At 36.0% G+C, this 13,015-nt stretch overlaps 1 protein-coding gene across 7 annotated transcripts in view; it reads right to left on the bottom strand.

The window, feature by feature from the left end:
- Cep170 (centrosomal protein 170) overlaps positions 1-13,015 on the bottom strand; it is a 95,812-nt gene that overhangs the window by 32,612 nt on the left and 50,185 nt on the right. For 4 of the 7 annotated variants that reach the window (XM_036201781.1, XM_036201782.1, XM_036201783.1 and 1 more), the window contains exons 9-11: positions 11,430-11,587; positions 10,950-11,243; positions 958-1,107 (exon numbers count right to left, since the gene is read on the bottom strand). In XM_036201781.1, the coding sequence (XP_036057674.1) occupies positions 958-1,107; positions 10,950-11,243; positions 11,430-11,587 (602 nt within the window). The remainder of the gene's footprint in view (positions 1-957; positions 1,108-10,949; positions 11,244-11,429; positions 11,588-13,015) is intronic. The other 3 variants (XM_036201785.1, XM_036201786.1, XM_036201787.1) reach the window with 1 other exon arrangement.

Genomic DNA, 13,015 nt, shown 5'->3' with positions numbered 1-13,015 from the left:
TAACAACCTGAGTTCAAGTTCACAGCACCCACACAAAAAGCTCAGCATGGCTGTGTGGGCCTGCCAAAGTCCCTGTCCTAAAGGAATAAGGCAGAGAGTTAATAGAGGAAGACATTTGTGTGTTTCTCTGGCTCCCACATGCATGTGACACACACACACACACACACACACACACACACACACACACACACCCCTCCCCAAATTTAACAACAACAAAAAATAATAACCAAAGGTTCAAATTCTGGCTCCACAAATGACATGGTTTAAGACTCTAGCCAAGTTAATTTCTATGCACTGCATTTTCCTTATTTTTAACTTCTACTGAAAGTTGTTGCTTAATATCTAAATAACACATTCAACTTTGTTACAAATATTTTGTATTTTCTTTTTTTCACTTTTTAAAATTTTTCTATTCATTTTATATATCAACCACAGATTCCCATTGTCCCTCCTTCCACCTTCCAGCCTTCCCCCCATCACACACCCCATTTCCACCTCCTCCAAGGCAAGGTTTTGCTACATAAAATCGAGTGGAATTTTGATGTCATTTTATCCTCATTACATCCTGGCTGGTACTACACTGTAACTTATTGCGGTGTATCAGTTGTACCTTTCACATGTTTCCTGCTGAGCTCGGTCCTCTAATTCCAAACACATACCTCCTAGAAAGTATAAGCAGTATATATTTCTTGTTTTGTCTCATTGTGCTACTTACAAAAAGGGATATGTAGTTTATTACTTGTTTGCTGAATTGTAATTATTCTCCTCACTAACTTTGAAAGGGCAATGAAAACTAAGAACTAGACCAAAACTGCTTTATGTTTTCATTCATTCAAAATAAAAAATTAGTCAAAATTTGGTTTTTGAACTATTTCACAAGGGGATATATATCAACACTTAAAATAACTTCCAAAGGATGAAAACTTACATTTTATGCATATAAAAAGAATTGCATACCTCTGAGTTATGAAACCCAGGTGTGCTGAATGGCTTTCTTTCTTCCATTACTACTGCAGCAGAGTTGAGAGCCCAATCTTTTATCAGCCCTTTATGCTTTTCATTGATAATAGGCCTATTATAATCCTGATTGTCATCTACTCCAAATACCTAGGAGGAAAAATTTGTTTCATAAAGAAAATGAAAGTGTGGGTACCAGATTAGTATGTGGATGTCATCAACAGCATCAGAAGCAAATAAAAATATCCTAAATTAACCTCACCTAGCAATTTCAGAAACAGGGAAACTTATTTAACAACAGGGTGACTCCCCAGCTGGAATGGACAAGAAGCCAACAGCTGCAGATGTGGCTATCTCTTTAATAGTTAGCAAATATTCTGGTTGATAAAACCAAATATCCTGAATCCATTAGATTTATTGACTGACTTAATGATGTAAACATTACTGTCATGAGGAGTCAGAAAAGTACTTCAGCATGTTCTCAGCTTGTGTCTTGTTTCTATTTTAGAAAAGCACATTAAAAAAAAAAAAGAAACATATGCCTCTTCTTTATTTACTTTTTTACTTTTGTATACATATATAACTTACATTTATACATATAATTGCCTAAGGTGCCAAACAAGATTTTATTGTATGATTTTCACAAAGTACAGCAATTTGTCTTGTCATTACCTAATTACAGTAGGTTCTTGGCCTACTCACAAAGATCAACTTTATCATTAAGTAAATGACTGTCAATGGTCAACACAGAGACCAATAGTCATGTAATCATATTTTCCCAACAGGCAAGACTCCAGAGTTAGTCATTTTCTGGCACATAAAGGGATCTGAATATAATACCTTGCAAACAAACTGGAAAAAAGCTATAGTGAATTACATTTAATGTTTTATTTTACTATTCAGTTTAAACTTTGTTCAGCTGAATGGATGAATGTCCCCCAGACTTACTCAATACACTTACTGTAAGGGGCATTGATCATTACAGAAAAATATGTCCTTGAACTAGCAATCTGTAGAAATAAGCTTTGGAACCTTTGCTCCCTATAAGGGAAATCCACTTCCAGTGGTGCCAATCTTTTCACACTGATGCATGACAAATGTGTTGGTATTAATAGTTCTACTGGGACATGGGTAGCCCACAGGCTGTAGATGGAAATGCTTGCTATACTAACATACAGAAAAAGAAATTGATGGTGATATAATAATCTGATGAATTCTGAGATGTGCATTTAGTAAAACAGAGACCACATCTCTAAATTCAGTGAAATATGGAAAATTTACCACTAAATGGCTTTATTGCTTAACTTAATTTAAATACAGTTTTTGAAGAATTTGGTTAGGATTATCATTGCTTTAAGAACAAGTTGCACATAATATTAACTTTAAGTTAACTGAGACAGACCTTTAATAGTACATGGAAACCAAGGTATAGATGAGAATAAATAAGAATCATTTCTCTGCTAAACATCAGAGGGAATTAGGCAATTAAGACAGTGAAGCAAAGAGATAGGCATGTATACCATGGTCTTGTGACTTTACCCTGATCTGTAAGGAAAACAACATTAGAGCTGAAGTGGCTGGTGGAAATAGTTTTTACAAAATAGTTCACTCCAAATTTACTGATTCATTTTGTTATTTTTATATTACCAGAAAAAATAATAACTCAAATTTGGAAGTACAAAAATAACCACATATGTATGATTCCTTACATTTTGCATCACTGTGGCATGTCAATTTATATTTTCTGATTTGGTGATAGTTAACTGCATCAGACATAAATTTGACTTCTTAAAATACAATCATTAGTGGTTTCCAATAAAGAATATGGTAAACTTCTTCAAAATACTTCTAATAAAAAATGACTTGGCTACTGCATTGTTAATAGACTAGTATTTTGAAAAGGTAACAAATTATACCCAGAACTGTGCTCTAATGGGAGCTGAAGGCAACAGATAATACTCCCAGTAATTTTCTACACATTCCCTTTAAAGTATCAGAGACATACCTACTCATCTATCTGTTGGAGAATTGCCAATTTCTTTACATATAGGTGGCAGGGCAGGAAAAATTCCAGTGTGGCAAAAAAGTTTTGAGATTTCAGTTATCATTTAGTTTAATTAATTTACTAATAATTGAGGCCTAAAACTCACCACATTCCTCTTTTGCCTCAGCTTCTCACGTGTTGTCATTACAGGCATGAATAAGCCACCATGGCCAGTGTTTAAAACATATTGAAAAAACAAGTAAGATAGCAATGGCTAGTCCAGCTTAAACTAGTATGCATTTATGTCTGTGTGTAGGCACACAGACATTCGCTTGTGACATCTTGCATGTAGAAAGACAGTGCACAGTCAGTTACATTATCTATATACTCCAAGGCATGCATGTTTTTTTGCATTTCTAAAATACACACATTCTGACATATAATATAATAATGGTCTAGAACTCAAGAGTACCTCAAACATGAAGACCAAATTTACAAGATTTTCCATCTTTCATTCCAGACTCTGTCACTATTTCATCCATATGCTTATGTGTAGAAAGTGTATAGGAAGTGGCTTACCTGTCATCACAGACAGCTCAAGATACTTCAAATGCAGTTTGTTAGCCTTAACCTCATTATTTGCTCACTGCCCTACTCTGACTTGGTGTCAACCACAATTTCAAACTTGTTCCCAACAAAATCTGGCTCTGTCCTTCAGCCAGGAGTTCTTAGGCTAGACGTCCTGTCTAATCTGTATCCTTCCCTACTAGAATCTTCACAGAGGCTTGCCTTTACATTTCTAATTCTCCCAGGGTACACACAAAAGGAGCTCTTTGGGGTCTGACATAGTATTGAGATGAGTCATGTATCTTAGAGGAGAAGAATGACATTCACATGCTACCTACAACTATTTCCTTGATCCAGGGAGGTATCTATCTGGGACACCTGTAACTGATCCTTCGGCATGTTTAGTGTTGGGGAAAGAAGAGAGCACCTTTCACTCCACACTACTGCACGTTTCAATGAACACATTCTCAGTCTTTACCTCACAATATGTACATATCATTCTCACTATAGAATTTCCCACCTACAGCTCAGTGGCTACTCTAAGCAATTAAAAAAACTGGCTACTGAGGCATGGTACTTACTAATTGTAGGCAATTAGGGTAGGCACTACAAGAGTTTTAAAAATTTGCCAGGGTCTAACACACACACACACACACACACACACACACACACACACACACGAATCTAAAAGAACCATGCAGAGGCACTCTTATTATTAAATCAAACTCCTGAGAATACCAGACTTTTAGATTCCTGTCTCAATTTAGATTAACATAGGGGGATAAAAACCTCCAGATAAAAAAGGACTCTGCTATATACAACACAAGTGAAGCCCATGATTTTCATTTTTTCCATTACCAAGTTATTATTGTCATCATTTAAAAGTCCAAACTACAGAGCACAGTTTCACACCTTTCAATTCAAAATGGTAATAGTGGGGCTGGGGACTAGTGGTTCTCTATTTAAAGAGCTGATATTTTTTGGATATTTTATGGATACTTATATCCCACCTACTAAATAGGTGCACAGGTCAACATTACACATAGTAACATCAGATACAGGAGATTTGCTCACTGTAACAGGAAACAGAGCCCACTGTGAACAAAGGAACAGAGGGGAAAACTATGTCATAATTATAACACCACAAATGTGGACAAAATGAGAATTTCATTGTATAATACTTCATTTATTAAATTAAAAGTAGGACTGTAGGTATAAATTAGTGGCAGAGTGCATATTTAACATGAATGAGGCCCAGCACTAAGAAAAATTCCTACTCAATTAAACTTTAGAATCGATCTTCTCATAGATTGAGAAAGCTAACAGTAAACGACAAGCTTTCGTAGCCTTACATTAATTAAAGGATGGTGAAGCACTAAGACTTATTTCTAACAAGGTATCAAAAATAAAAACATAGTCAAGTTTTAAACCAGAAAATTTCTTTCCCCAGGGAGCAAGGACCTACTGGGAAAGACGAGTGGGGTCTCTGTAAGTTAAATCACTAGTATAGAGTCTACATCTTACAAAAAAACATATGAGAAATAATCCATTAGGAACTATGCTGAACTCCAAGCATATAGTGTCAAAGAACTCAAGATGATTTTAAAAAAAAGTTTTGTATCTAAATTTATAGTATTTTTCCAGGAAAATGTAACTTAACTGTTAAAGAGAAAAATACTTTAATTCAATGGAATAAATGTATGGAAATTATTTAACATTGTAATTCTGATATTTGTAATTACCTTTTCAAATATAAAATTTAGACAAAATTGTTACAAGAGTTCTGAATGGAGTTAGGAGAGACCATTTACCATTTATTGTGATATAAACATGCATTCTTGTTCACAGCATCATTATTTAGTCAAAGATAGACTCAAACTCAACATCTGTCAATAGATGAACAGATGAAAGGTCCTATCACAGAATGATTTATGATAAAAAAGAATGAGTAGCAATGCGTATCACAACATAGATGGACCTTGAAGACAGTATTCAAAGTAAAACTAGTCAGTCATTAAAGGTCACATATAGAATGACTCTTTATATGACATATCCAAACTAAGTAAATGTATAGAGACAGAAAGCAAATAGTTGCCCAGGAGTCAGAACAATGGGAAAAGACTACTTGAGTGCAATTTCTCATTAGAGTGATGAACACATTCTGAAGCTGGACAATACAGTCATCACACAACAGTGCGAATTACCACAGCGTCAAGACTGTACATTTACGTTTTACTTCTGAGAGCTGACTTTCAACTAATCATCATTCTGCCTCAGCTTACAAAGTCCTAGAATTATAGATGCATATTATAACACCTAACTGAACACACTGTCAATACTGAAATACCAAATTTTATGTTATGTGTAAAATTCACAATTTTTACTGCTGTTTTTAAAATAAGGTACTACATAACTCTATCTTTTCCTTGGTGCTTCTTTCTGAATAAAAAGTTTCACTTCTTTGTTTTCTTTCTTAATTTATAGGCTTCATTTTCCTTCAACACCCTGGCTTTCCATCAATCCCCATATCTTTCTCTATTGACCCCATAATTTCCCACAATGTTCCATTAGCTATAGTTAAAATTTCTAATTTCTCTACTTTTTCATATCCACTTCACAAAATCTGGCTATTTATCAATGACCACATTCTCTTATCTTTGTGCCAGACAGAGGGCAGACAGAATTGAATCAGACAGAGGTTATCCTATAGGGAAAACACAAGACAGACACCAAGAGAAAGAATGGTGGGATGCTAGTGGTTACTCTAGGGGAGTCAGATAAAGCCTTTTAAAAGTGAATTACGGGATCAGGATCCATCCCTGGTGCATGAGTGAGCTTTCTGGAGCCTAGTGCCTAAGGTGTGACACCTTGTGCAGCCTTGGTTCAGGGGGGAGAGGCTTGAACCTGCCTCAGCTGAATGTACCAGGCTCTGCTGACTCCCCGTGGGAGACCTTAACTTGGAGGAGGTGGAAATGGGGAGTGGATTGGGGGGAAGACTGAGGGACGGGAAGGGGGGAATCTGTGGTTGGTATGGAAAATGAATGGAAAATGTATTAATAATAATAAAAAAGTGAATTACAAGAATGGAGTTCCTGTTTTAGTAAGACAAAAATGAGTTACAGGAGGGGGCTGGTGGGATGGCTAAGCAGGTAAAGGCATTTGCTGTCATGCCTTACAACCTGAGTTTAATCCCATGACCTCAAAAGGTTGAGAACTGAATCCCCTCTAGCTTGTCTGACCTCTGACTTCAACATCCATGCTCGCTCGCTCTCTCTCTCTCTCTCTCACACACACATACACACACACACACACACATAAACACACACAAGCACATACACACACACACCCACTACCCACACAGACACGTGTAGTAATTGTTATTGAAATGGATGTTAGTCAAAGTTGGACAATGTTATAAAGGGTATTTAAAAACACTATACTATACAATTAGAATGGCTAAAATGATAAACTTTGTTAATATATGTTACTACAAAATAACATTCAAAGAGTAAGTAAGATGAATTATGAATAAATAGGCATATAAGACTGAACAATAAGAGGAAAACTCTTCAAGCAGAAGAATAAATCGACTCCATAAAATAACAAACAAAAGGAAATGTGGTAATCTACTAAATGTTAGGCTTCTAACAGACAAATCAGAGTTCCCTCAGGAAGCTCTGAGGATTAGCATAAGATAGTTTCTTATACCCATAAGGAAACTGAAATGGTTAAAAAGGTTTGAGAATTAGACAGAAAAAAACGTAAATTTTTTCTCAAAAATAAAACAAACAAAAAACAGTAATGGTACAAAGTATTACCATCAAAACTCAAAATGTGAAATCTATATAAAGGTACTTTGATAACATCTGAGGCTCTTTGAATTACTCCATTGTTTTCCATATACATCTAGACTTAATTATATTTCAGTCTCTGCATCTATTTGGCTCTGTCAATGCAAATTCTCTGTGGTATGTTGGTGTGTGCAACATGTAGGCATATGTATGTATGCATTTAGGTGCACATGTTCTGTGGGATGTTCTGTATGTCAAATGTGTTGCTCTGATTGGTTAAAATAAATAAAGTGCTGATTGGCTAGTAGCCAGGCAGGAAGGATAGGGTAGGCGGGACAAGGAAGAGGAGAATGCTGGGAACATGAAGGCTGAGGAGAGAGATACTGCCAGTGGCCGCCATGAGAAGATGTAAGGTACTGGTAAGCCATGAGCCACATGGCAAAGTATAGATTAATAGAAATGGGCTAAATATAAGAGTAAGAGCTAGACAATGGTAGGCCTGAGCTAATGGCCAAGCAGTTTAAATAATATGTGTCCGTATGATTATTTTATACGTGGGTTGTGGGACCGCGGGGGCTTGGTGGCACCTGGAGAGAAGCTCTCCAACTACACACATGCATGTGTGGAAGTCAGAGGTTAATACTGAGTATCTTCCATGATTGCCTTCTACCTTAGTTTCTGAAACAGGACCTCTTACTAAACTTGGAGTTTATAAAGCTAGACTGATAGGCCAATGAGCTCTAACACAGGAGAATCTGTCTCTACCCTGTCAATACACCCCTAGCACTGTGCTTACAGACATGTGCTGCCACTTCTGGCTTTACATGATTGCTGAAGATCCAAGTCCTCATGCTTGTCCAATAAGCACTTTACTGACAGTGACCTTCCCAGCCCTCCAAGTTTCTGATTCTGGTTTATATCATGTTTTCCCTGGCTCTAATACAGATCCCATCTTGCAGAGCTGATGTACAGGATGAAATTCAAGAGGAGAAATACTACTTTCAAACGCTCTCTAAAACAATATCTATGTCTCTCTTTTGTTTAACGTCTATCTTCTATTCTCACAGCAGGTTTTCCAGTTAGATCGGAAGGCTAGGATGCAGTATCCAGGGTAAGGGGGTATGGTGGGAGGACTAAAGGCTACCTGACTGGTTCTTTGGAAAGTGAACTATACAGAGTCAACTTGGGGAGAGACAGGGAGACCATTATTACACTGGGATGACTGACTTTGATTCAAGAAATAAACAGCACATTTCTCCACAAGCTTAGATATAAAACCCACCAGGATGTGTTAAAATTATGAAAGGTGGATTTGAAGACACTTATAAATTATTTATTGAAGTCAGAACAAAACACAAACAAAATTGTAGTAATTGCATAATTTAAGCAGTAGAGAGGGTATATCTCAGTACTTTTTTTTTTTTCTTTTTTTTTTTTTTTTTTGGTTTTTCAAGACAGGGTTTCTCTGTGTAGCTTTGCACCTTCCCTGGAACTCACTTGGTAGCCCAGGCTGGCCTCGAACTCACAGAGATCCGCCTGGCTCTGCCACCTGAGTGCTGGGATTAAAGGCATGTGCCACCACCACCCGGCCTATCTCAGTACTTTTTAACTGAACACAGAAAAGCAAGCAAAATGCCATTTTGGCTTAGTCACCTCTTTAAAGACATCTTATTTTAACTGTACCAAACTAAGTAAAAATGTAAACACAGATTGATTTGTATTTTCAGGATGCAGTGTACTTTGGGGAAAACAAAAGGGCACTTTGTGCTTATCACACTCATCATCATTGCCCCCTGAGATATTATTACTTACACATTTGGACACAGCTTTTGACTCATTCCTACATGATGTCATATTGTCTGGTTTTCTTTACTCTTCTGATTGGTTCATGCGCTTTTGCCCAACAATGTTAGTATTGCTAAGACTTTCTTATTCTGTCTCCTTTTATCCTGTATGTTTTCCAGTTACCTCACCTCTCAGCCCTCTGTTCTCTGATAACTCTCATCTCTATTTTTAGCCTAAATCTCCTATTTAAGATCTAGGTATACATAATCAGGTTAACTCATGACTGTAGTAGCTATTTTTTAAATTGCTTTCCTTGTTTTGGCCTTCTTCATACTTCTGACAATGATTTGACCATGTCATAGACTAGAGAGATGGCTTAGAGGGTAGGGGCACTTGTTGCCAGGCCTGATCACCTGAGTTCCATCTCTGGGACTAACATAGTGGGAGAAGAACCAACTCTTCCCAATTGTTCTTTGAAGGTATGAAGTTCATACTTTTACTCCTCCCTCCCAAATAAGTAAACACTGAAAAGTTTTCAATGAATCTCCACTGACTTCAGCATTAAACAAACAACAAACAAATAAATAAAGGAACTAAGTTCTCAGTGTCAGATACAAGGGACTTCGATTCTCTCTCTCTAAAAGTAACTATGATCCTCTGAACAAGACTTGCTTTCTCCTTTACTGATAATGCCTCAATCTGGCTACTCTTGCCCTTCATTTTCTGAATAAGACTAGTCTGTACTTTTATTTTAAACTCTGTTATCCCTATAACAGCATTAATTATGTATGCTGAAAAATAAGTCATCTGGCAGTTAAATCTAGAATTCATTGAGGGCAGTTCCTATAACCATGGACTTTATAATTCTCTTTCCTCCTCAGATGAATAAGGACAAAAACCACAGAACTAGAAATGATAATGCTTAGGATTAAAATTCAACAAAATGATAGTGTTTATGGGAGCCTTTTTAGACTAGACAGCTTTAGCTATTAGATGGCTAATTCTCTGATGAAGAGATGTTTAACCTGAGACCTCATCCTGGAAGCTACTGTAACATTTCCTTCAATATGTTACACTTCTCAAAGCATTCAACATACTATTTTAAATTTATTTATAATTATATTCCACTATATTTATTTCTTGAAACAAAGAATATAGTCTTTCAAATTTTAATAATCCTTTCTTCATATAAAGTCTAGCACACTGTCAATGAAATAATTATTTCTTAAATAGCTCATTCTAAGGTCAACTATTCACTATCAACAACAAAATTGGAAAGTACTTTTTAAACTATACAACAATCAACATATAAATAAACCAATAACATAAAAGAAATATTTGAAATATAGATAATGATTAGGACTGGATATATACCCGACTAAAATATATAAACTGAATATATATATGAACAGAATATATAAAAGCTGATTTTGTTCTCATTTATCAAAGATAGTAGTAAAGAGAAACAAAGAATCAAAGATAATCACATGTGCTTCCAAAATGAAATTAGGCTGAAAAACCTGTTAATATTTATATTCATTTAATAATTATAGCAATCTATTTCTTTTTTCAGTTTTGATATAAATGACATTACTTTTAAAGCCAATCAAATTTATATACCTTAAAGAGGCCCTGGCAGTTTAATTGTAGAGGACCTTACATATAAAACTCAAGAAAATTCAGAATATAAGCAAAACGAAAGCAGAAAATAGTTTGTTCTTGTTGTAGTCTTCTAGGTCCCTAATAAAACTCTAAAGTTCCAATACCACCAACTGCATGAGAACATTTCACATCAATTCTCCAATAAGGTCCAACAGTCAAAAGCCCCACAGAACTAACATCATACTCAAATTTCAATTATTTACCTTGTCAATCATTTTTCTTGCTTCCACCTCCTCACTGTTGGGATTCTCTAACTCAATGGTATAAGTACCCTTGTCACTTTGGTCATCATCATTATCCTTTTCTGAAGTAGCAGAAGTAGCTTGATTTTTTAACACTTTATCCATCTCCTGGCTTGGTCTGTGCCCAAGACTCCCTGAACTTCTTAATAATGCAGTTTGTAGGAAGGGTATTGACACCGATGGCTCCTCTGATTTCTGTTTTAACAATTTCCCATGTGGAACACCATGCCCCCCTCTGTGATGCGTAGAGCTAGTCTGTAAAGACAAAGAAACCACTTTGGCATCTGCTGGTGGAGATTTTGCTTTTTTAAGTTTTGTATGTGGTGTTGAGAAAGTAGTTTCCTGACATAGGATTCCTGAACTTTGAGTAAAAGAATATGACCTTCTCTTTCTGGAATGATCTTCATCAAAAAATGCAATCATAAAAGCAGTTTGACTTACAACAGCCTGATCTTGATGCTTTTCAGTAGACTGGACCTTTTTTTTCTGTTCTGAGTGATGGCGTCGTAAATGTTCCTCAAGGGTTGCACGCTTGCTACAGCGTCTGTGTGCCCCAGCATTCTCTGAATCACTCTGTGTGCCATCATCATGTTTGTTTCCTGGACACAAGAAAGAAATGATATAGTAGAAAAGAAAAAACTGCCATGGAGAAAATCAGAAACGCATACAAAAGTGCTATATGTTTTGACACCCTTTCCATTCCTAATACAAAATTATATGTTCTTTTCTGTAACAGGTTCTGCACACTGTCCTCAAATACAATGGTTACAATTATATTTAATCAAACAACAATGAGGCCCTTCATAAACAACCGGATGTATTGCTTTTCTTTCTCTAAATCCTAACTTTATTAAAAGACTTAAAAGATAAGCAATGTTCCATCATCTGACATAGTTTGTACTTATAACAGCAAAACCCTGTGTTAACAAAACAAAAACAACAACAACAACAAAAAAATCACAAACAAAACTGACTCTTACCATTAAGAATAAGCAAAGCTTCAACCCCACACAAAGAACTACAGGCAACTAAGGAACGCTGAGAGCAGGAGAAACAGTCTTCCCCAAGAAAGAACATACCAATCGGTTATCCAATACTAATGGTCAGCCCTGACTGAAAACACACACAAGCAAGATCATGCACTGAGCAGGTTATGTTTATGTATTAGGAATTATGTTTATAACAAGAATGCATGAAAACCAGGGCAATAATTTGAAAGAGACTGAGCTGAGAAGGGGTGTATAGGAGAGTCTGGAGGGAGGAAAGGAAATGGGGAAATGAAGTCATAATCTCAAAAGGTAAGAGTAATACTTTAAAAGACTGGTGTAACTGAAACAACTTATTATTAAATAGAACATAAATGTCATAAAATGGAGTATATCTAAATTGTGATATTTAATACTTTTAAAAGTTCGGCATACCTTTCAATAGAAGATTGAAATTTATAGCTTTTATTAATAATGACATCATTTTTGCAAATGTTTTCTTAGCAGAGATTTCTAAACTCTAGTGGCTTGAAAGAGTTCAAGGATGCTGAGAGCACTAACAAAGACAAATCCGTGACACCCTTCCATCTCCTAAATTACATGGTACACATATAGGCAGATGTCATATCCAGAAAAACATAGTCACATTAAAACATACGTGAATTTTCAAACACCAGCTTCCTCACCAAAGGTTTTCTGGATCAGAGCAAGAGTTACTCTAGGCATGATTCAGATAGAGTCACCAATCAAGGATTAACTAAAATCCTTTCAAAGTTATAAATGAATCTAGTTACAATGGAATATATGTTGGCAGATTCCAATCTTGCAGAAGTAATCCAATTATGAACATTCCCAGGCTGTCTACTCTAATATGAACACCTGTTAATAATGTGCTAGCCAACAAGAGAAACAATCAAAGAAAAGATTTGATGTGTCTGAAAGAATCTGAGAGTATGTCTAGGGGAAGGACTTATAAAGTACATGGGCTTGTTTGTAGTAAATTTGGAAGCTGCCAACAGTCCTGATAATTTAACACAAGAG

Source organism: Onychomys torridus, chromosome 11, assembly GCF_903995425.1.
Source record: "Onychomys torridus chromosome 11, mOncTor1.1, whole genome shotgun sequence".
Lineage (NCBI taxonomy): Eukaryota > Metazoa > Chordata > Mammalia > Rodentia > Cricetidae > Onychomys > Onychomys torridus.
This window is presented reverse-complemented; position numbering and strand designations above follow the sequence as displayed.